The 23,787-nt window shown below is 40.3% G+C and overlaps 2 protein-coding genes across 2 annotated transcripts; both read right to left on the bottom strand.

The window, feature by feature from the left end:
* Window positions 1-268: 268 nt before the first annotated feature.
* Window positions 269-5,598, bottom strand: pwp1 (PWP1 homolog, endonuclein). Its single transcript, XM_061070710.1, has 15 exons — window positions 5,426-5,598; window positions 4,460-4,518; window positions 4,132-4,310; window positions 3,915-4,000; window positions 3,682-3,778; window positions 3,480-3,590; window positions 3,183-3,313; window positions 2,835-2,902; window positions 2,614-2,710; window positions 2,452-2,513; window positions 2,227-2,338; window positions 1,765-1,855; window positions 1,373-1,494; window positions 1,161-1,266; window positions 269-1,044 (listed from the first exon to the last, which is right to left on the bottom strand). Exons 1-15 carry the CDS (start codon window positions 5,489-5,491, stop codon window positions 950-952), a joined length of 1,482 nt encoding a protein of 493 aa, XP_060926693.1. The 5' UTR covers window positions 5,492-5,598; the 3' UTR covers window positions 269-949.
* A 1,012-nt stretch (window positions 5,599-6,610) lies between these two features.
* Window positions 6,611-22,265, bottom strand: ano6 (anoctamin 6). The gene is made up of 20 exons (XM_061071032.1): window positions 22,122-22,265; window positions 17,071-17,141; window positions 16,410-16,538; window positions 14,338-14,403; window positions 13,979-14,266; window positions 13,583-13,696; window positions 13,359-13,474; window positions 13,121-13,255; window positions 12,632-12,737; window positions 12,318-12,378; window positions 11,906-12,051; window positions 11,657-11,734; window positions 10,931-11,159; window positions 10,680-10,849; window positions 10,499-10,596; window positions 9,981-10,111; window positions 9,235-9,440; window positions 8,883-9,082; window positions 8,426-8,531; window positions 6,611-8,081 (listed from the first exon to the last, which is right to left on the bottom strand). Exons 1-20 carry the CDS (start codon window positions 22,213-22,215, stop codon window positions 7,863-7,865), a joined length of 2,763 nt encoding a protein of 920 aa, XP_060927015.1. The 5' UTR covers window positions 22,216-22,265; the 3' UTR covers window positions 6,611-7,862.
* Between the last annotated feature and the right edge of the window lie 1,522 nt (window positions 22,266-23,787).

Genomic DNA, 23,787 nt, shown 5'->3' with positions numbered 1-23,787 from the left:
ACACCAATGTACTATTTACCTATAATATACTTTTATATTGATGGTATAATGGAAAAGTACTATTATACTGATAATATAATGGGATCCAGGGGCGGTATATTCTACGGGGAAATATATGCAAAGTGCTTGATCTTATGATTTTCATTAAGTTAAAATATGTCAGTAAATCTAGTTCTATGCTGCTCAAAAACACAAAATACATTTATTGTGAGTTTCAAACACCAAACTGCCTGAAATCACATTAAAGACACTGTACTGTTCAGTTTCAGTTGCAGGGTATGCACAGTATATTGTTAGAATCTTTATAAATCAAGACTCCAAGAGCACGAATTAAAACAAATATGCACCGGCGGCAAATCAGGTTAATCCATGTGACCCCATGACAGGATTATGTTCCTGTTACTCCACAGGGAGGTGGATAATACCTGGAGAAGACAGTACTGGAGTAACATGAGGTTTATACATTTAAAACTGTATTTATTGATGACGAAGTATTTTGAACAGTCCATGTTTGTGCACAGATCTTTGTACACTAGCTTCTATTAATATTTCATTTTTAAATGTATTTTGATGAACATACATGTTGGATATTAGAAGTTATAACCCAGTTTCCTGTATACTTTGTGAAAACTTGGAATATTATTTGCACATCTGTACAAGTCAAGGAAAACTGTCGGGAAATCAAATAAACAATTCAAACAGAAATACAAATATCTGAATCCTTGCCTGCACATTTTAGTGGAAATATTCACCTGTATGAATATAAGAACATTCTAAGTGAACAAATTTCAAAGTCTTTGGAACGTCTTGGCCCCAGTTTCACTCTGGCCACGTGTTTCAGCTTCAGTTGATCCTTTTCCTGCAGCACTACGAGGAACACAGCGACAAGCGGAGCAGCTTGGTGACTTTCCAGGGAAGCTCATATTTATCAGTGTTTGCAGGCAGCAGCCTAGGAGACGTCCATCTCTGCTGCGGCTGCGCTGCTGGAGGCCTGACTTCCTGTGTTCAGCACCAAGCGCTCTCGGCTACCAAACACCTCAGCCACTAGAGGAAAAAGTGAAAACTTATGAATTAAGCAACAAATCATTAAAGTTTTTATCGTAGTTCAACGCACAGAATAAATCCAAGAAAAAAACAGAAATGTTAAGAGACAACAGTACCTGCTGCAACATCACTGATATTCCAAACCCTCAAGCCATCCCTCTGTCCTCCAAACGCATAGACGAACGGCTGATCAGGGCAACACGATGCACAGAACAGCACTCCCTGTTCACAGGTGAGGAAGATCAGCATTATGATACCTTTAACTAACATTATCATACCTCCAAAACAGAGAGAGATAGAGAGATCTTCATATTGTATAAGTTTTTACCATTTTCATGTCCCTTGTATGCACCAGATTGGGTTTGTTTCCCAAAATGTCCCAAACTTTAACGTGTTTGTCGGCCGACGATGTGACCAGACATCCTTTAATCTGGCTGCTGAGGTCCAACCCTGCAGAAATGTTGCGATGATATGATTATATTTTTCATTGTACAGTCAATGTAAGCTCACCATCAATAAATCTGTTAGACTGTCCAATCAGCCCTGCTCAACTTAAACTTAATCCACTGTGGTAACTCAGCACTGTGCAAAAGCATTTGTGATATTACATTTACGAAAAACTGCATTGATGCAAGAACTGGAACTTAAGAAACAAGGTTTTGATAATAAACACATTTAGCACTTTGATCATCTAACACACACATACACCCTTGTACCTACCGGACACCTCTTCATCATGAGCCTTCAGTGTGAAAACAGGTTTATCGGAGCGTGCGTCCAGACAGTAGACGAAGCCGTCTTCTGTGCTCGCCTGAAACACAAACACAAGCACAGTTAACATTTGTCCACTGAGCTTCTCAGAGGTCAACCAGACAAAAAGAAGTAGAAACAAGTTGTGTTGACTAAGGACCAGTGATGCACCAGCTTGGTTTATAAATGCAATTTGTGGCATAATTACTATTTACAGCCAATAGTTGCATCCAACCTGAAGCTTGTTGTTACTGTGGTTTAGCTTTTGAATGATTATTACTATTAATCAGAAGTGCCTTCAAAATGTATGAATGAATATGAGGTTTAAAAAATGGATTTATTCTATTCAAGTCTGAGAGGAAACTTGAGAATCCTCAATGTCTTAAAAGGTTTGTTTTCTTCCGGATCCAGCAGGAGGATTTGAGCCCCTACCAGGAAGTTGCAGGGTGAGAAGTGGTTCCAGACCACACGCTCCACTTGACCACTAAACCTCCAGGTTCGATAGCTGGTGTCTGGACTGCGGCAGTCGTACAGGACCACAGTCCTTAAAAGAGAACATATTTTAGTGTTGAATCTTGAAACAACTGTGGATGTAAAACTTTGTGTACAATATGTATTCCATTCAATAAACTACTGATGAAACGAGATGACGCTTACTTGTCATATGATCCTGCTATCAGAGTCTGGGGCTCAAACGGGTGGAACGATATCGTCTGAACCTGAAGGACAAAACATTTTGTTTGTAGAAGCTGCAGATTCTGAGGCTGCCGAACCCAATAACCACAGTGCATCACAGTGTTCTTTTTCAAAATGAAATACCTTATCTGTCTGTCTGCTCAGAGTTGTGGCTGGTTTGCCCTGAGACAGATCCCACAAGATAATAGTGTTGTCTGCTGATCCACTGGCCAACACAGTCCTGAGTAAGAGAAGGTGTTTTTGTTTGAATGATTACAATAAATTTGAGTGTGCAGAGGATTTAACTTTTTCCAGTATTGAAAGAAAACACATCAGTGAATGTTCCCAGGCCTCGGAGAACTGACCTGGTCAGTTTGTTCCAGGATAAATCCAGCACTGCATCTGTGTGTCCCTCTACAGGCTCTGCTCCACCCTGTTTTCACCAAGAACAGCAGCACATAGAAACATTTAGAACAACAATTAACACTTTCGGTCGGAAGACATATCGTGAAAACAAGTTCATTTTGAGAATCACTTTTCATTTAAAGAAAATATATTAAAGTCCTAAAAAACATTTGACATGTATATTTAAAATCAAGTGATATCCTTGGAATGTTTCTTGACAATTTTGAATATTCAGACTACACCCAGGTCACTCTCTCTTGTGATGCAGATGCTTGTGGATCATTCAGAGACACTGAACAGGTTCGTACCTTCTTCCCTTTCTTTTTCTTCTTTGATGCTTTCTTGCTCCCCAGAGAGAAAACTGGCTCCAGACAATCCACAACATCCAGGTCCCACACGTCTATCTGAGAAGTCATGTTGCCCACGGCGGCGTAGTTTCCTACAGGGAGGACACACAGCACAGAGTTATTTCTAAATGTTGATTTAATCAGGAAATCTCTTAAGCTACTTTCAATATTTAGCGAGAGAAATCCATCCAAAAGATTAAAACCTGTAAAGGACAGATATTCATCAGAGTGAAGTATAGGACTCTAGGCTGTGCTTACCTGTTCCTTCTCCAGGAGTTGGGTCAAAGTTGAGCCACTCCACACACAGTGGATAAGCCGGCAGCAGGATATCATGATGCACATACAGAGATTCCTCCTCTGAGTTATAAACTATAAAACAAGACACCAAGTGTTAAACGCATATTTCGATAAATTCATTATTTTCTTGTGCCACTGTCATATCACAGATGAAGATGTTTACTGTGGATCTCCAGGTTGCAGCAGTCCTTCTCGGCTCTGCCCGACAGGATGAGATTGTCGTTGGGCTTGATTTGGAAATCTTCTCGCTCGTACTGGTCCTAGAGGGAAGAAGGAGAAACAACAATAAGCAAGGTAAATCCAAACCACTCCTTCGGTATAACAACTGGTTTTCTTTAAGACACCTTTTCATAAGTTTACTGAATTTTTATGGATGGAAGCACTGTGGGAACTCACTGTATCTTTAATGGTGATGTAAGGATCCTCCTCATTACAGCTGAACACTGTGAGTCCAGCCAGACTGTCGCCAAGATTAGCCGTCGCTAAATTAAAGACGGACAAACAGTAGATGCCAGGTCAGACACATATTAAGTGGTGAAAGACAATAAGAAGAAATAACTTAGGACAGCAAAAAGCAGTAATACATCTATGTGGTGCACAAACACCGACTCACCTGAATCTTCTTCATCGTATCTATCCAGGCCGTACTCCGCCAGATCATCGTCTTCCTCTCTTCCGTCTTCGTTCTCGTCCTTTGGAACTTCAGCTACTTCGGCTGCGATCTCATCAGCACTCGGCTCTGGTGGCAAACCTTCATCATCATCATCCTCCTCTTCCTCCGCTGCTAGATCCCTGATTAACAGGAGTAGAATAAAAACAACTTGACATCAGTTTCTGATTGTTGCAACTCTACTTTCATTTTCATTGCCAGCGTTTTAGCTCCTGACATTTAAATACATATTCACAAACTGAGGTGATGAGTGTTTTCCAGCCCAACGTACCCTAAGTCCTGTTTAGCTTCATTGATGATGCGCTCCAGCTCCTCTTTACTCAACTCAACCTGAGGAGGAGTCAAATGAAAGTTGCTCAAACATGAAGAAGTTTTCATTGCATTTTTTTTTTTTTTTTTTATAGATAAATCGTATTGTACATATTTATAACTATGAGTATTAGACAAGGGAGCAGAGGGAAGGTTTAATTTTGACTTCATTGGAATGACCTCAGTCTACTATGGAACCTGTTGCTGGAACATTATCTGTATGATTAACTTGTGACCTTTCTTTACTAACTGAAACCAATAAAGTACGTATTTAAATGTCCAGTTTGATTTAAAATAATTCAGTTTAACAGGTCTGTATACAGTCATTTAAAACCCCCACAACTGAGGGAAGTAATGATTATGGAATAAAAGGTGACCTTTGTCAGAAAAAGACACATTGCACTTATTGTTAATAACTTAATAAAATGACTCCAGTAACTACGAGATGTTTATAATTCTTCTGAACATGTCTCTGGTCATTTTTGTCACTTTCCATGTTTTACCTCTGTTTCTGTGTATCTGACATTAAAACTACACTTGTTCTAGATTTCAAAACGAAGCAGAAGTCATTTTAGTTTGTGTTTCACAGGGTTTCCCCCAGAAAACTTTCTAAGCCTGGTGGTAGGATGGCTAGAAGGCACCCGCGGGGGGGGGTGGTGAGTCGGATTTTGAGCTGGACACCATTGTTTCTTATACTCTAAACATGTTGCACTTTGTTTAATATGCACACCTAACTTTTTTATTTTGAAAAGAGGTTAAATAGATGCTTTGATATCTTTTTGAGTTGCACTGCTGACTTAACTTATAAGCCCGCCAGGCCTATACAGCACTGGGGGAAACCCTGGTTTCAAATGACTAAAACAACAGTGAAGCTGCCATGTTGACAAATTAGCCTGTAGCTAACGTTAGCTCGTCGCTAGCTACTCACTTTGTCCGGGGTTTCCTTGGAGACGCCTCTCTTCACCCAGCCGACACACGTGATCTGAGCACTCATCGTGAACAAACTCAGATTTAATATCACACAATCACAAGAAAGTGTCTGAAACTGATCCTTCGAACTGCTTCAGCTCAGACACGCACACAGTGGGCGCACATGTGAGTGTGAACGGACCCAGAGTCGTGTTTCTATGACGTCCTGAGGGCAGCCAAACACCTGCCTGATCAAAAGTATACTAGCAACATACAGAAAAATGTATGATGTCTGGAAAACACTACTTTTTTATAAAAATTTTAGTTTTAAATTCTACAGATTTAGCAAGAGAGTAACACAGATTAAACCATTTTTTGAATTATTAAAGTGGTATTAATATATTGATAAGGAAACTAAAATCCATTATAAAAGTGTGAGGTTACAGTACAATGATAAAAGCAATAAATAATAAATCAATACACTTTGCATAAATATGCATCTATTGGTGAATGAAGAAACTCACTCTATGACATTAATTAACTATACAATAAAACCAGGAAGTGCTGTCAGGCTTGTCCAGGTGAGTTATAGGATCAGGAGCATGAAGATGATGATGTCATCCTCACCAACATGTGACACGTTGGAAAACTGAACATCTGGGCTCACACAGGACATAAGGAACCTGGTCAGATAAGCTATAATGTAATAAAAGGTGCAAGAACTTGCTTCCTTTTTTGTCATTTCAAATACAAATTGTGCCAAAGACCAGTTGACTCTTACTAATTATATATATCGACCTGTCATTCAGGAATTTATTATTTTATTAAGGTTAGGTGAGATTTTCTGTTTATATCCATGTTTACAACAATTACATAAACATATTCCATTAGTAGATAACATAAGGCTGACTTCAGTGTAATGTCACCAGAATATAGAACACATATTTTTCTGAGCATCATTCTAAACTGAGAAAAGAAACACTAATGTTGTCTTGTTGTTGTTGTCGGCTCCTGAAGTGAAATTAAACACAGAGTACATTTAACGCACTAATCACACAGATTTAACAGATTTTCTCAAATGAGGTGAGACTTGAAGTAAAAGAAAACTTGACCAGCATGTAGAAACGTCGTTTTTTGCTGTCCTCCAGTGGAGACTGCTGTCACTGTTTGGCTGTAACGTAACTATTTAGAAACACAAGGGAAATGTTTTATAAAACAATTTATTGGCACAGTATAAAACACTAAAACAACAGACATATGCATCATCAGATACTGTATTTCTGGTATATGATACTGTTTACATACATGGTGTTTATAGTGGCATTGTTCAAATCTAAAGGCCAGAAAGTAGAACAGCAGTGGTAACGGTCTGAAGAAATCAGCAATGACACAGGAGAAGGTTTAATTACTACAGTGGCGTAATTTCAGATTTAAACCAGAGTTAAACCAGCGAAAGATACAAATAGGCAATTTACAAAGGCTGGGACTTTTTCATCATGGTTAGGGGCTAGCGCGGCTTGGGATGCAATTTTCTCCCAGAGCCCAACTCTGATTTTGATCTGAACCTAACCCGTGCCTAATGTTTCCCCAGTTTAAAGGCGGGTTAGGGTTAGGGTTATGCAGGTAAAAAGATTAAGTAGCCCAGGTGACCCGAAACTGAAATCAGTTTTGTGTTGGGTCCCGACAAATCTTGATTGGCACGGTGGTATCCCAGACTGGGACACTAACATGTGCTAAGCAGAACAGTACAAGTGAGCCTGTGGATAAAGAGTCCGACTTCACTCACAGCACTCTAACCCACTTGATAGTGAGCCCTTAAAATTACAGAGAAAAACTTGACTGACCACTGACTGACAAGGTTTTTATGTGCAAAAAAGCATTATCACTTTCCACTGCTTCAATGCACCAACGCTGCTCCTGAAAACACTCAGATGGGTTCATGTGCACTTTCCATGAAACAGCATGAGCACTGGATGGGAAGGTTACAACTGCATTTGACAAACAAAAAAAGAGAAGCCATTAAAGACGCTCACCGTTGCTTAGCGCCGGGTGGCAGTTTGGGCCCTTTTACCGACAAATCACTACAACAATTTTGTTCTATCTACAGGGATGCTAGTGTAAAACAAGGGCATTTTCAACATTGTTTTCAAAGGTTTAACATGTTTTGTGTCAATTAATACTGATATTTTAGGACAGCGTTGCAGTGGGTCGACCGACAAGCTTTCAAGCACATCGTTTAAAACTTTAACACGTTGCAGCAGAAGGTGCCGTGGATGAAACTGGAGTCCGAAATGTGAGACAGTGGTTTAGAGATGAAGAGCAGACAATCCCAGTGGTTTCTCCTTTTTGTCCAACAGCCCCTTTAAAAAAAAAAAACATCCTCTGTCCTACTGGCTGCGGCACATCTTCCGTGACAAAAGTACGTTCCTTATTTAAAGTCTTGCCGAGCAGTCACGTCAAAAATCCAGTTCGAGCTCCTCCTTTTCCCCTTTGGTGCCTGTTGGCTTGATGACATCGTCGCTGTGCGGCTTCAGACGCTTGGTCACCAGCTTCAGGTTGGTCTCGTGCAGGATGACCTGGGTCAGGTACTTCTCTCGCTTGATCTGCTCTTTGACAGCGTACGGGATGTCCGGGATCACGTAGGACAGGATGAACTTGGTGAGGTAAACGATGTGCTGCGAGGGAAAAAGACGACATCTCTATTGAGATTACACTACTACTGATGATGAAACTTTATTTCTATGTCCCTTATCTAAAGAAAGTTACAATGAGCTTTAATTAAATACACAGGAGTTAATCCACACAAAACAAAACAAGACAAAGAAAAATAAGAAAGACAACATGAAAGCAGTTTGAGCTGTAATCTGAATTATATGACTGATTCTTTCATGAACCACATGAACGCTGCTTTTGATAGCACATTAATCAAAAGAAATCCTGAAAAATATAAACATTCATGGGTTGAAATTGTTTTGAAATTCCAGGAATATTTCAGATTTCCTGTTATGTTTAAACTCACCTCTAGAACAATTATAAAAGCCATTTTTGCTGCGATCACATGCCAGTAGTAGATGTTGTACTCGTACTGTCTGTTGTGACCCGGAGGATAACGGAAATCACGATACCTAAAAAAGATAAAACAAAGAAGCATGACTCCTCCTGACACCAGTCATCTATTGGAATGACCGTCTAATTTTTACGTCTTCGAAAATGCTGTATTTTGTCCATATATTTCACTCTATATACGTCAATATAAGTGTGTTATGTTATATATGTATTAAGGAAACAATTCATGATATCAACACTATTAATAATATCTTTGAAATTAAGTGGAATATAATCTCAATGTAAAAATTATTTTAATAGTTCAAGAAATAATTTCAGATTTATTTTTTAAAAATATGATATTTCGAGTTAAACCTAAGACATGTAGGTTTCTCTTTATAATTTGACGATTGAGCGGTAAGTCTTCGTACCTGCAGGTGGTGATGTTGGAGTTGTTCTCTGCGATGGGTCTGCTGGAGTTGGAGAAATCGTTGGTGTTGAATATGGACAGCGAGCTGTGGATGTAGCCCTCCATGGTGTGGTTATAGTGATCTCCGTACGGGTACACAGAGAAGGACCAGTAGTAGACCAGGCGAGGAATCATGTCTGAGGTGAAGGCGATGATCATGGCCTGCAGAGACACCAGGATGCAGAGTACATGTGGTGAAAGGAGTAATTGCAACACTCTGAGTTAATGCCTTTTTTGTTATTATTTAGATCCTATTTTTTTCCTTTTAGAATTGCATCTAATAAACGAATAACTTGGTATAAACAGTGACTCACGTTTGTTGCGACAGCCAAGATGGCGATACCCTGAAGAATGGGCTGCCAGGCTCCTATATCCTGAGCCTTCTCCGGCATGATGCGGCGAAACTGCGTGGTGATTTTCCAGGCGTCGACCCGGATCTCAAACAGGTTGTTGGCCAGAGCCAGGACCGGAGCCAGAGGGAAGGACGCCACGAACAAGGTCACAAAGCCAAACTGGATGACTGTGAGAGAAAAATATATAAACTTTTGATTACCCAGGATTTGTTTATTGATTAAAAACTGTCAATTAATCAATAGTGTATATAAATTCCCTCGTATGTTCTTTCGAACTAATTCACTACGTAGGGTGTAATCCATTTATATGTGCCTGAGCAAATACTTGTTGCAGAAACAACAGTGTCATATAATAACAAGCTGTGTGTTTTTACATGCACACTTGAATCCTGGTATTCGTTTGTGCAACAGCTTATTCGAGTTTCAGGATCCTGGATAAGATCCTGGTTTTGTGAATCCTGGATCAACTATACCCAGATCACTGTGGCATTAAAATACCTTCTGCAGGTTTCTCAACCATCTCATAGTGGCAGACATGCTGAGAAATGAAGACACACACATACTGTCTGGTACGATCATTTAAACAGAGATATAAATAACTAGATACTTATGCTCAAGTAGTTTTCACTGCAACAGTTAAGTGGAGGTGAAGTTTGAGTTTGAGAACAGTAATGTTTCAAATGAAGGAAGTGAAGAAGTCCTCTCACCCATTTCAAGATATTCATGGAAGAGTCCGAGCTTTGAGACGGCCTGGAGCTGGTAGTCCTGCTCCCAGCGAGGAACCACCTTCTCTGAGGCCACACGGGTGCAGTACCGGGAAATCAAATTCTTCACCCACCTGTTGGTTGGACGAGATCATACAACAGTGACTCAGACAGAAGAAGGAGCGGCGATGTACGATTAGCCTGCTAACCAGTGACCTTAATGTTACACGAATAAAGTCATAATATTACAAGAATAAAATCTAAATATTATGAGAAAAAAAAAGTTTTACGACTTAATTCTCACAATATTCCGAAATATCTTTCTCGAAATAAATGGCAATCTTATTCTCAAAATCTCCGAATTACTTTTCTTTACTACAGGTTTAATAATCTGCCATAGCAATCAGGAAATTAACTTATGCTTATCGTCATAGCAACGTGCTTCATCTGTAAGTTGTCCCTGTGTTTTGTATTTTTTGTCGCCTGTTTTATATTCAAGTAGAAAGATTTTGGCGACGTACGGCATCAGGACTTCCTGGATGTTGTTCCAGACGGCTTTCCCCGTCATGATGATGGAGAGCTGAGTCGTCAGCTCGATCAAACAACCGCCCGGGTCACACTGCAGGGACGAGGCTCAGGTTCAGAGTCAGAAATAACAAGCGTCTAAGTTCAATGTGAAACACCCAGATGGACAAACAATACCTCCTCGTTCCTGTACATTCCCAGAAGATAAACAGGCTTCCCGGGATAGCTGACTGCTTTCCCCTTGGCGAAGGCGATGTAGAAACACGAGGAGTAATAGTTGACAAACTGAAAGAGGAACATCTTCAGGGTTAAGCTGTTCTCGTAATCCGTCTTGGTCCGGGGGAGTTCTGTTGTCGGGTGGGAGATGCAGAGATTAGGATCACACCACAGACGAGTACAAACAGAGCAGAGGCACATGTCAGACTGACCGAAGTTGGTGATCCAGATGGCGACGCGCTCATAGAGAATATTGAGGATCATGATAACTACAAAGCTGATGAGGGAGGCTGTGATGGACGTAGCCATCTGAGGCGTCACGTACTCCTTCAGAGGCTCCAACGTCTTCATGTCCTCGTTTCTATATTTGCTGGAGAAGGTGAAGAAGACGGCCAGGCGGTACACGATGATGGCCGCAATGGACGCCAGGATCAACAGAATCTAAAGGACAAGGATGCAGTAACACAGATTAATGTCTGAATTGAAAAATATTGCTTGGATATGGATCAATGTTTGAATAGGTTACAGAATTACTTTCAATCGATTTCCAGGAAAGAGAAATGGAATTGTTACTAATTATAGGTAAAATAATTAACAAATGAAATTGAATAAGAATATAAGAAGTATTTTTTGCTTAAAACAAAAGCATTTAATTCAATATATTAAAATCAACTCAATTGTATTTGTACGCTGTCAATTCTTAACGTACATCATCTAAAGGCACTTTACATACACAAGGTAGAGACATTATATTGACCATATATACTAGAATATATATGGAGAGTTATGTTTCAAGTGACAAATAAGTAACATTTATATTCACGCTGATTTAAACTGGACCTATAATTTCAAAGGAATTACAATTTTTCCTATAATTACAAACATATTCTATTTTTAATCAATGAATCGTCATGGAAAATGCTATTAAATGACATTACCCAGAATAGAACTGTCCCGATTCCTAGCGACACCCGAAAACATCGTCCACAGGTCGTAAAGGGAACTTTTTCTTTCACCTAAATCACAAACAAACATTATGAAATACTGAGTTTTAACAAGAACACAACAAAACACAACTTTAAGTCATTATAGTAAAATAGTTTAGGAAAAAAGCTGTTTGAATCCATATTTTCACACAAAACAATATCTGACTATGAGATTATTCTGTGTGTGTGATTGTGTTTTACCCCTGTGACAGGATTTTTCCTCTCATAGATACACTTGGCCTCGTACTCGGGACGAGCCGGCTCCTCCTGCTCCAGAAACTCCACAGTGTCCCACTGGTATTCCAGCTCCGCCTGGTAACGCTTCCAAAACTCCAGGAATAACGTCACTGCGCCCGGAACAAGAAGAGGAGCAGAGAAAAGAGAAAAACAGCAGGGAAACAAAGACACACATAATGAAACAATATTCACAGTATTTTGTTGACCTTCACTTGTGCAGTAAATTGTGCGTAAAAAAAGATGATTTTGCCATTAAGATAATGATTAGTTCAAATTAAAAGCAATAGAAACAGTTTGGGTTTAACCAGGAATCTGATTTGCGAGATTTTTTTAAAAGATTAAAATAACTATCTTGTAATTCTTAAATAAAACTTACCCCAGATCGACATGAAAACTGCAAACACCATGGTCCCAAAGTTATCAAATATACACAGTTTCTGAAAAGATAGAAAAAAAACATTTCAATCAGGCTGACATGCAAATCAGCTCTGAACCAGACTGTTGTCTCTGGAGATGAACAGCAGCCGCACACATTTGAATATGTAAAGAACCATGTAACTGTTTCGTGCAAGAACACGTGAGCAGTTTGAATTTAAAACTGATCCTCACAAACAAACAACATCCACATTTTTGTTTTTGTTTAATTAACTTTACTCTACATGAACTCCAATGAAATAAACTCCCACTCACTTTTGAAGCTTCACATGTGGAGTTTAACCTCCAGTAATTGCAGAACCTGTCGCACTGTGGACACATCACTATTTTTCCTCCAATCGCAGGGTCGCACACCTCTTTACTGCAAAACAACAGAAAGACGACAACACAAAGCATTTGTACAGAAATAACATGATTGTGCAGCAAATATATAAACAGGTTGTTTACGTGGGGAGTTGTACTTTAATAACACAATTAATTATCCTTACATTAACAATAATCATTGGCAGTTACAGTTTGCTGTTTGAGTATAGTACAGTTTGAGTCACGTGACTTTGATACGTTGGTCACATGACATCTCTATGACAACCGAGCTAACTCCCTCTACCGATGAGGACTGAGATTTGACAAAGTGCTGAAGGAACGTTGACACTTTCTACTGACTGTAATAATAATGTATGATGAGGTTAAAATATATGATGAGTGCATGTAAATTATCTTTAAAATGTTAATGAAGAAACAAACCTCCAAGTGCTGGATTCTTGAGTCTTGTATCCAAAGATGAAACAGCCCAGTCCCACGACAGCAGCCAGAGCGAGCATGACCGTGTAGAAACCCAACCAGGCAAAGTAAATACCAATCTTCTCTCCGTAATACTTCCTGTGGGCAAATAAAAACATTTTTTAAATGACACCTACTGGAATTCAAATACTGTCATGAAAGTATTTCTCTGTGAGGGGAACATAAAAAACCTCGCGCTCACCTGATCAGGTCAAGCGGCTGCATCTTGTAGAAGCTTTTGGGATGAGCCCACTCTTCGTAGAGCAGGTATCTCTCGTTGGGGCAGCCCTGCTCGGTGGACTTGACGTTGAACCTGCACTGTAACAACCCACAAGGAGAAATAACTCAAAGGAACTGTGCATTTTAAAATATATAAACTATTTGAATTTAGCTACGGAAGAAGAAGAAGAAAATGGTGCCACTTGCGTCATGGAGGGGATACGCAGCTTTGTACACGCCGCCATCCAACAGTTTGCTGATGCCAAACTTCTTTATACTTCCTCGTATTTCATAGGGAGCTCGACTCAGGATGTAATACGCCTGAAAAAAGAAATACAATTTACATATCCGTCACCCAGTTGAACCAACATTTTTGTATATCTTTTAATATCTTCTATTATATAACCAGTAATAACTGCATAGATGCAAATACTGGATGGACACACCAGAGAACCAAAGACCAATGTCATTCCCAAATATAAAAAACGAATGAAAAGCGTGATTGGTTCATCTAATTAATCTGTTGATCAAGTTGTTTCTCTCATCCGATTGGTTGCAGAAGTTATTACTTCATTAAGACAGCAGCAACACGGGACAACTTGCCATCCTGCTCCTCATGGACGGAGTGAAGAAGACGTCTTGGTCCTTTATGTAGAAATACTCCAGGCGGTCTTTCTCGAAGGGGGCCGTGAAGTACTCTGTCTCGTCCCTGATCAGCTCCTCGTTGGGGTAGAAGTGTTTGGTGATGAAGGAGAAAAAGCGCCACGGCGAGGGGTGGGAGGACAGGTCGTTGGGCTGGATGGGCAGCTTGATGTGCAGCACCTCAGCGTAGGTGCACAGCACGTCCCACGGCATGTGGACCTTGATGAACGTCAGTTTCTCATCTATGACCTGCAGGACAAAGGGTTTAGTCCAAAGGAGGGAAAGATGAAGGTGAAACGAGAGTTCAAACATCGACTCACAGAACGTGTGGCCTCCAGTTCTATCCCCATCTTCATCAAGCTGGCCTCGAAGTACTCCCGTCGCCTCTGCAGAGGAAAACACAGAGAAAGGTTTCAATGAGAAGTTTGTTTTATACTTCTCCACTTTGTCCATTATTGAGTTACTACACAAAAACTCCTTTCATCTATATCAGATGGTGGATATTTTGCCTGTGTTTAATGTAAACATACCGCAGAACATTTCTGTGCATGTTATATTTATCAAATATTACATTAGCTTTAAGCTAATTTCAGAGTAAAGAAGTCTTATTTGGACATTTTCTGTTTCCATTTGCACACAGCATAGTCAGTATTTACACTGTACATAAGCCCCATGACTGAAAATACAGCCAACATGTCTGAGCAGGATCTAGCTGGTGGTTTATTATGACAGAACCCAGGATCCACTTTCAAACTGTTACGCAGCCTTAAAGCAGGCTACACAGAACTGAACGTATGTGTAATATTTATATGTTTCGTTCATGTGTAAATATTCAGGAAAAAAAGCCTCCATACAATTCAGGAAACCCTATTTGATAAGTTGAGATCATTCTTAATACATTTTCACATAGCATTATTAATTCAGCCTATTTTATTAATCTTCCTTCTTGGAAACTTTGATCTCAAATACAAATTTGCTGTGTGTCAAAACCGGTTTTCATGACGCGCAGGCAATACCGATAGGCACGAGGAAATTTAGACAAACACAACAGAATATAAACCAATAAGTAAACACACTATCATTTTACGCAAACAACTCCATGAAAACTGAACCACACCCGCGGTGCAGTCAGGAGAGAATTTGAGGGCAGAGTGGGACGGAGTGAGGGGGGGGGGGTTCAGCTCCTCATCCACCTCTGGATTTATTCTGGCTCCGTGATGATTGTGAACCAGGGATCGCTCTGACTCTCTCCGGCTCGTTCTTTTCCAGTTTCTACGTCATCTCTCTTCACCCACTTCATTTTTCCTTTCTCTACTTTTACAGTAAAGAATCAAGGAATTATGTTTTTCAGCCTCCAGGCGACGCCGTCTGCATTTCAGTTGCAACACTGAAGGTAACTAAGGTCTGGGGATCAACAGTATTTCCAAAGAGTCTTATTGCACATCACCGTGCACCTATTGTGAAAGACGCAGGTAGCAACAAACAACACACCTGTGGATGTCAGCTCATGTCTCATTGTTCTTTGTCTGTGCACATTAATCCCTGTATGGATTTCTGACATTTAAATTTGTCATGTGTAAAAAACAAAAATGTCTGGAATGTTACATAGATAGATTTAGATAGATAAATAGATTTTGTGATATACGATTTGAGCTCTAAACAGTAGCTGTACTTGTCATGTCCTAGCTGATATGTATGTTGAGTCCAGGACAATTGCACTGGAAAACAAACCAGGTTCAATTTCCTGGATAACAAAAGGTCTTTGAGCGTCGCCCTGAATCGTGGGTAGTTAATTTTATAGTCAGGGACTCACTGTCATCCTGGTGCAAATAAAAACACCCTGAACAAATAGTCAAGAGTCAATACACTTGACTATGTAGACAAAGGAAATTATGTTTAACCATTTATTCAAGTCATAATTAATTTTAACAGTGAGAGAATTACACGGATCTATTGAAAAAAAGTCATATCTCCATTATTAAATTTTTTAAAATATGTTAAATCATTTGCGACTAAATCTGTATCTAAAAACTCACATTTAAGATTCAATAATTAATTGGAATTATTGTTATATTGTGGTTTTTTAGGGTTCCAGCGATTTGAAGCTTTGACTACATTATCTCACATCCGTGGTTTGAGTCGGACTGTGAATGTTTATTCCCACCGCCGCTCTCTCCCCACAACAAGTCCCATCATCTCTCTACTGTACATCAGTAAGTAGTAAATTTAAAAAATCCTGAAATGAAGAGTGAGCAAGTTATTCTGGATCAAATTTGTATTTAATTCTAAATAAAGAAAACATGAATTCTGATAGATTTTGGTAGGAGCACGACTTGTAACATTTAACACACCTGCAGGTTTAACATGACACACAGCATCGAGTCAGACCTACCTTGCGTCTCTGGAACGTGTGCCTCTTCTCAAACTCCTTCTTGTCCTCGTCCTCGTACACCAGGATGAAATCGATTCGCCGTGCGCCATCGTTGAAGAACAAGGAGTCGGGTTTGTCGTTGAACTCGGCCTGGGGACAGAAACAGGGCACGTCAGGCAGTTCTGCATCCTGGAACTCGTACACCTCCTCCTCCATGATGTCGTACATGTTGAGCGGAGGGAGGAGTAAGGGGCCAGTGTGCAGGAAAGACTGAGCACAGGGATTTATACCGACCTTGACCAGCCCCTTCCACCTGTGATGTGATGTGGGCCATGCAGGAGAAATAGGAAGTCAACAAACAAAGCAATCCCCACCCTTTGTCGCTCTCTTTCTCTCTCTGTCTCTCTTTCTCTCTCTCTCTCTGTCTCTCTCTGTCAATCTCTCTCTCTCTCTCTCTCTCTCCTCTGAGCCTTAATAAAAGTCCTGCAGGCATATACATGACTTTATTGGCATATCATATTGCGCAGTGTTTTGTGCAGTCATCTGACAACTGCGCCCCAAAGGATCAGTAACCTCACTATAACTGACATTTACAGTATAAAAATAAAGGTTATTGATATTTGTAAGACGCAAGCAACCCCTGGTCTCTATGACAACTTCATTACAGCAATCATTAACTCACCAGTCGTGTTTTGGTGATTCTGGATCCTTCTTTAATCGAATGATATGTCGGTAAAAACTCCTCTGGATAAACTGAAAAAGAGAAACAGATGTGACACAGAAGTGAGAAAATACAATAAAATTAACCCAAACCGGAGCCTTATAATTACTAATAACAGGTTAATAATGTCAACTTGTTCTCACAGATAAATCAGTAAATATCTTCATGTACTGATAAATAAAATATAGATGTATATTTGTTTGTGTGTGTGTGTGTGTATATGAAAAGTGTGGTTTTATTCATATTTATTTAGTAAATCAATAATTTAAAAGAAATTGTGGGAGTAAAATGACCCACACATTGGAGTATAAATGATAAAGCACACCAGTTGTATTTCTCACTTCTATACGAGCTGCTGAAACAAATGACTGTTTTCTGAAAAGCATATTATTATTGTGCGACTCTTCTCGGAATCATCTGTGTGGAACACACCTTATGAGGTTACATCATCAGACACTGAGTTTAAGTGCCACTTAACTGCAGTTCAGCTGAAGCTGTGTATCTCTCTGACCTGAAACTGACCACCACCATATTAGTGCTTTAGTGGGATTTAGTGGCATCAAATTGAGAAGTTGCAGATTGCAACCAACTACAGTGGCTTCAGATATAACCTTAAGTGTCAAAAGACAATATAAAGATGGATGTCTCCACTTCCTCCTGTTGCACAAAGATAAAACTAAAATATCTCACATAAGGGTGCAACCATCTTGCACAGTAGTGATAGGGGTGTGAACCGGCCCTCAGAGGTCACACGGATAAACACTCTCAACCAATCATCAGTCATTTAACCTTTAATGTGGCTCATGTCCCATCCACTTATATGAGGGCGTAGGGGTTTATGACCTATACTGCAGTCAGCCACCAGGGGATCAAGAGGATTTGGCTTCACTTCTGGGGAGCTGTCATGTCGTCCATGTTTTCACACAGTCTGTGATAGTTAAGAACTTAATTATGATTAATATTTGACATTTCTGCTGACCCCTGTGAATCCTACACTCTGGACCTTTAGTGTTCTCCCTGCTCACTGAGGCAGAGCAGCCTGTTACTCATTTTCAAAAACAGCCTGAAGGATTGAACCAGTGACTCTGCTGTTCCAGGCCTGTTTCCCTCCACATCTTGTTGTTCTGGCTGCTTTTTAATTGCTTGCAGACAGTGGCCCACTCACCACAGTGCTACACTCCTCCCTGGGAACAAAACAAAGAGACATCTCCCCACCTCCTGCCGTCCAAACCCTGACCACTGCAGTGTTGAGGATTCCCTCCACCGACCACATCCACACTAAAACAACTGTCCTCATAGCATTACACTGTGGGAGCAGAAAGACAGATGCTACATCATCCAATATGGAAAGTGCTGTAATATTTCCATTTGAAGGGGAACCCGATGAGAAAACAAACTGAAGACAGATGCTGTTTTCAAAACAGCAGCCATAGTAACGCCACCAGGAAACTGAACTTATTTGACTTCCCCTTCACAACGTGTCCAACCAGGCTGAACTGTTCTGTCTCTGTCAGGAGCGTCAGGAGTCTTTCTTCACCTTATAGCATACGGATGTGTATTCATTTGACAAAATACTGCTCTGCTCTGTTTTTCTGAATTAACAGGATTATGTATTAGAAAATAAAAAACAGCATCTGTGTTTGTGAATTAAAGAGAGAGCCAACCTGAGAAGCTCTTCACACAAAAATGTCCCGTCTGTGTAGTTTGATCGGGTTTGAGACGATGGAAGTTACTTGTGTTGTTGTGTGACATATTAGTTTGTCAGCTTTGCGCTGGCACCTCCCTTTAGGAATGTTCAACCAGAAAGTAAAAAGATTTTGAGCAACAGGGCAGTGTTTGCAATACTAAGGAATAACAAGTGTTTAAGTTATTGACTGGATGGTAAAAGTTCCCACTGTTTCACAACCTCTGGCTGTGGCCTAAATCGTGCCAGCAGGTTTGATGCTCTTGAAAAAAACCTTGGCTGTCGCTGATAAAAATCTGCTCTCATGCCACAACCCACTCGCCCTCACTTCCTCTGAAGAGAGTAATCCTTCGTAACAACACTCGCAAAACACCACACAACACTAAAAACTTGATTTTGTACATTTGTCTTTTTCGCAGCGTTACGGTTTATCAAACACGTCTTACCTGAACTCAGGGTGTCACATTCAAACATGTCAAGTTCAAGGCCCCTCGCAGCCGAGTGTCCTTCATGCCCTCTGACAGGAAATTCTTTTCTAAAACTAACTTGGGGGCATTTTATGACAGTTGGTAAAACTCTATTGTGATGTCTTCCTCTGGCTCAGACACAACCACTGAGGTCTCTGTACAGTCATAACAGATGCCACCTAGAATTGTATGTTTTGCATTTTTTTGCAAACTGTACCACAGGTCACACATTTCCAAACAAAGCTTCCAGCAGAGGTTGTGGTTAAGCAGTTAATATGAGTAAAGGGGGGAGGGGGGGCACTGGGTGTGGCTTGGCCCTGGGTGTACCAGCAGTGTGTGTGATAGAAGAAGTGCCATGTATGAATGTGTGTGTGAATGGGTGAATGCATGTGGCTTGTTGTGTAAAGCGCTCTGAATGGTCGATTGAAAAGTGAGATATAATATGAGCTATACAATTGTCTGATCTGTGTAAAGACAGACTCCTCTTTCTTTCTTTTCTTGGCAGGATTCTTTCTCTATGTCGAGGAATTTCCTGCTTTGCGAAAAAAAAAAGTTCCATCTGGAATTTCCATTGAGCAAATCATTAAATATGAGCATCGTTTGAGCCACTTTTCTTTATTATTGTTGCCGCAAAGTGTGAACATCTATAATTCATCGGGCCCCATTAGGCAGAGTGCATTTTAGCAGTGCCCTCTGTGGTCTGGTTGAAAAGCAGCGGGGATTTCCACCTGATCAGGAGCTTTTCCGTTTCACTCGCAACTATCAATGTGAACCCAAAGGAGCATTAGTGTGTGAGTGAGTAAGAAACGAGTTGCAACATCAGAGTGGAAGTCGCTCTGAGGAGACAGACACGAAGGAGCGAACATACCGAGACGTGTTTAAAATACACAGGCAACTACTGACACTGTAATGTAAGGGGCGGCCTCTGACACCGGCTCTTTTCACATGCTTCAACACACACACACAGTGAAGATGTGGCTTGTGAGGAATGCAAGACACAAAAGAACGCAGGAGGAATGCGGAATAACGCTTCCTCTGTAAAAATAAATGAGAATTTAACATGTGTTGTGGAGTTTGATTAACCGATGATTAAGAGCTGATTTCGATGCTGTGGAAACTGTGGCGCAAGCTTGTGCCATGTGAAAAATGTGAGCAACCACACCCCCACAGTTGTTGAGCACAGCCGCTCTGTTACACGGACATGGAGGCCAGGACTCAGACTCCAGCACTCACAGCTCAGTTTATTTAATCACCAACTTCTGATTTATTAAGCCTATGAAAGATAAACAACACAGAAGGGTTTCCTGGTGGTGGGAACGGTGTTTGTTGTTGTGAAATAAAAACGATGACGTTAGTAAAATAACCAACGACATAGAATGTACCAGAAAGCAAAAGATAAAGCAGAGGCAGAAAAGTGGGTTATGTCAGTGTTATAGTCAATGATGAATTACCAGATGGACAAAGTGGACATGTGACCGGGTCCCTGGAGCCAATTACAGAGTGTTGTGTTCGGTTCAATGTTTATTAATGTGCACTGTATCTGATTCTTTATGGGCTCAGAGCTGTGGATCAAACTGAGGAGCAGGATGAAGCTTTGGCAATGTGATCAGAACTCGTACAGGAGTTGAACTTTGACGACTTTTCCTCATGTACGTAATACATTTCTGTACAAGGCCTTTTTGAAAGACCCAATTTAATATGTCAAAAGAACCGATATAATTCCAAAGCTATATGTGATATGTTGTTGTAGGTTAAAGTTGCATGTGTGGGTAAGAGTCTGCTGCAGGTTTGTGGTTTATTATAGATTATTATATCCAGTATGTGAGCATTCTCTTACGTTACACATGCAATTTTATTTAACTGCAACATACTACATATAATGATCATACAGTAGGATATGTATTTTATGCAAATGTTTAATCCTCACAGGAACATAAACTGCACATTTTTTAAACTAAAATCCTTCAATTCCATCAAGCTGCACTAAATTACACACACTCATAAATATTCATTCCCCAAATATATCCGGTTCTTTTCTTATCAAGATCCATGATTTACTCTGGGAAAACTGTCAAAATCTGGAAAGGAGTTGAAAGAATTTCCTGGATCTGCACCAAAATCTGATGTGATTTTCCCAGACCCACACCACACCCTTCAGACAAGCAAACAGGGGTGAAAACATAACCTTCTTAGCAGAGGTAGTAAATCCACTGGAGTGAAAACTCTAATAAACACTATGAAGTGTAAGAATAGAAAATTAAATACTCAACCCCTGAAGATACCATAGGTTTGCAAGGACACAAATTATAGATTATAAACTATATAAACTATGTACACATGGCCAACCTTTAGAGATACCATGAGGAGGATGATTTAAAATCTTCACAGATTTGATGAGTGTCACATTTAAAGCCCAAAAAGACCATAATCATCCACATTTACTAAAGTAATATTAAGAAGCATGAACTTTAATTTAGTTTATTGTATATAGGAAAGTATTGCACTCCTTACTTTGACACATACAGCGTCTATCATTTTGAGGACAAGGACTTTAGAGTCAGTTGCAGTTAGACTACATTCCATTACACAATAACAACAATACAAGTAGTATTACGAATCTGGTTTCGCATTGAAAAGCAGCTTATACTGCTCATACACTATTATACTACTATACCACTGTATACTTGTACTATATGCACGTGTACTATGTTTACTTAAAGGCAAGTCTAGTTGTCCATGTACACGTGTGTAACTCCAGAAGGTACACAGGATCAAAACGTCACACTGTCAACATGCTACATACTACACACACACACACGCCCACCCACCCACTCTTGCGCTACACAAAGTAGTTCTCTCACCGATTTCCTCGTCTATCATGCCAAACTCGGGGTCTCCGTCCGTCTCCTCCTTGTCAGACAGCGAGTCCATCTCCATGATAACGTTTTCACCCATCGTCCTGGTTCCAGTCACATCACAGGGAATCGAACATGTAGAAGAATGTCCCCAGCAGATCTGTGTGTGTGTGTGTGTGTGTGTGTGTGTGTGTGTGTGTGTGTGTGTGTGTGTGTGTGTGTGTGTGTGTGTGTGTGTGTGTGTGTTAATCCAGCGGGTTGCACTCGCAGCCCCGTCCCCCGCTCATTGTCACTTTATTTCGAAACGTCGATTCATAAAGTTTCTTCAGGTTTTGACTTGAGACAACAAACAGGGTGGGGCTGAGCCGGAGGAGGAGGAGGTAGAGGAGGAGGAAAGAGGGGAGGAGGAGGAAGAAGAGGAGGAGGAGAGAGGGGAGGAGGAAGAAGAGAAGTAGGAGGAGGAAGAGGAGATGAAGAGAAGTAGGGGGATGAAGAGGAGTAAGATGCGTAGAAAAGGAGGAGGAGGAAGAGGAGATCGAAGAGAAGAAGGAGAAGAGGAGGAAGAAGAAGAGAAGGAGAAAGAGGAGGAGGAGGAGGAAGAGGAGAAGAAGAAGAGGAAGAGGAAGAAGTGGAGAAGAAGAGGAGAAGAAGAGGAGAAGAGAATTAGGAGGATGAAAGGAGTAAGACGCAATGAAGAGGAGTAGGAGGAAGAGGAGAAGGAGGAGGAAGAAGAAGATAAGGAGGAGGAAGAGGAGACGAAGAGGAGATGAGAATTAGGAGGATGAAAGGAGTAAGAGGCAATGAAGAGGAGTAGGAGGAAGAGGAGAAGGAGGAGAGGAGGAGGAAGAAGAAGATAAGGAGGAGGAAGAGGAGAAGAAGAGGAGGAACAGAACACATGGAGGAGGATGAGGAGGAGAAGGAGGAGGAGAAGAAGTGTGTTGATGTTTTTTGGATTGAAAAAAATTATATCTGGAACATCTGTACTCACTGAGCACTTTATTAGGAACACCTAAACAGCTGTTTATACAGTTAAACTACATATTGAACTTATAACTGAATTCATGTTTAGAGATGCGACTTGGCATGTGCCTACGTGCCCCTATTTATTAATATTGCTTTCATAAATATCTTTCTGTCGCTTTAATGTGGAGAACCTCACATTCTATTTTATAATATACATATTTAAATATTGTGGGTTTGAATAGCTTGTGCCCCAAGGACTTTAGACATGTGGCTTGATGGCTAAATGTTTTATAATAAATATGTATTAATAAATATCCGGGTGTTTTTAATAGCTTCATGTCATGTGACTCAGTGGTTTGGTATAAAGTCTTGAAGTTGTCGCTACATGCGCCAACGAGTAAATGTTTTATCAGAATACAAGCACTTCTGATTTAATTATTGCACATAATTATAATGATATGTTGTGGTTTTGATGGCTTCATGTCATGTGACCCAGTGGTTTGGTATTGATCAACATGACCCATAGGGGGAATTAAAGATGGTGGTTATGGGGGAGGACACATAGGAGTTTTAACCTTCAGCTGTAAACACGGGATCAAACTCAGGCTTAGTTTGAGTTTATTTAGAAAGAAGAATAAAACAATCTGGAGTTAAATCTGCCGAAAAAGAAGCTTGATGCAGGGTAGGAACCTTCAAACAGCGCGGCCCC

The sequence above is a fragment of the Limanda limanda genome, chromosome 1 (genome assembly GCF_963576545.1).
Source record: "Limanda limanda chromosome 1, fLimLim1.1, whole genome shotgun sequence".
NCBI lineage: Eukaryota > Metazoa > Chordata > Actinopteri > Pleuronectiformes > Pleuronectidae > Limanda > Limanda limanda.
The sequence above is the reverse complement of the archived record's forward strand: the minus strand, read 5'-3'. Positions and strand labels throughout refer to the sequence as shown.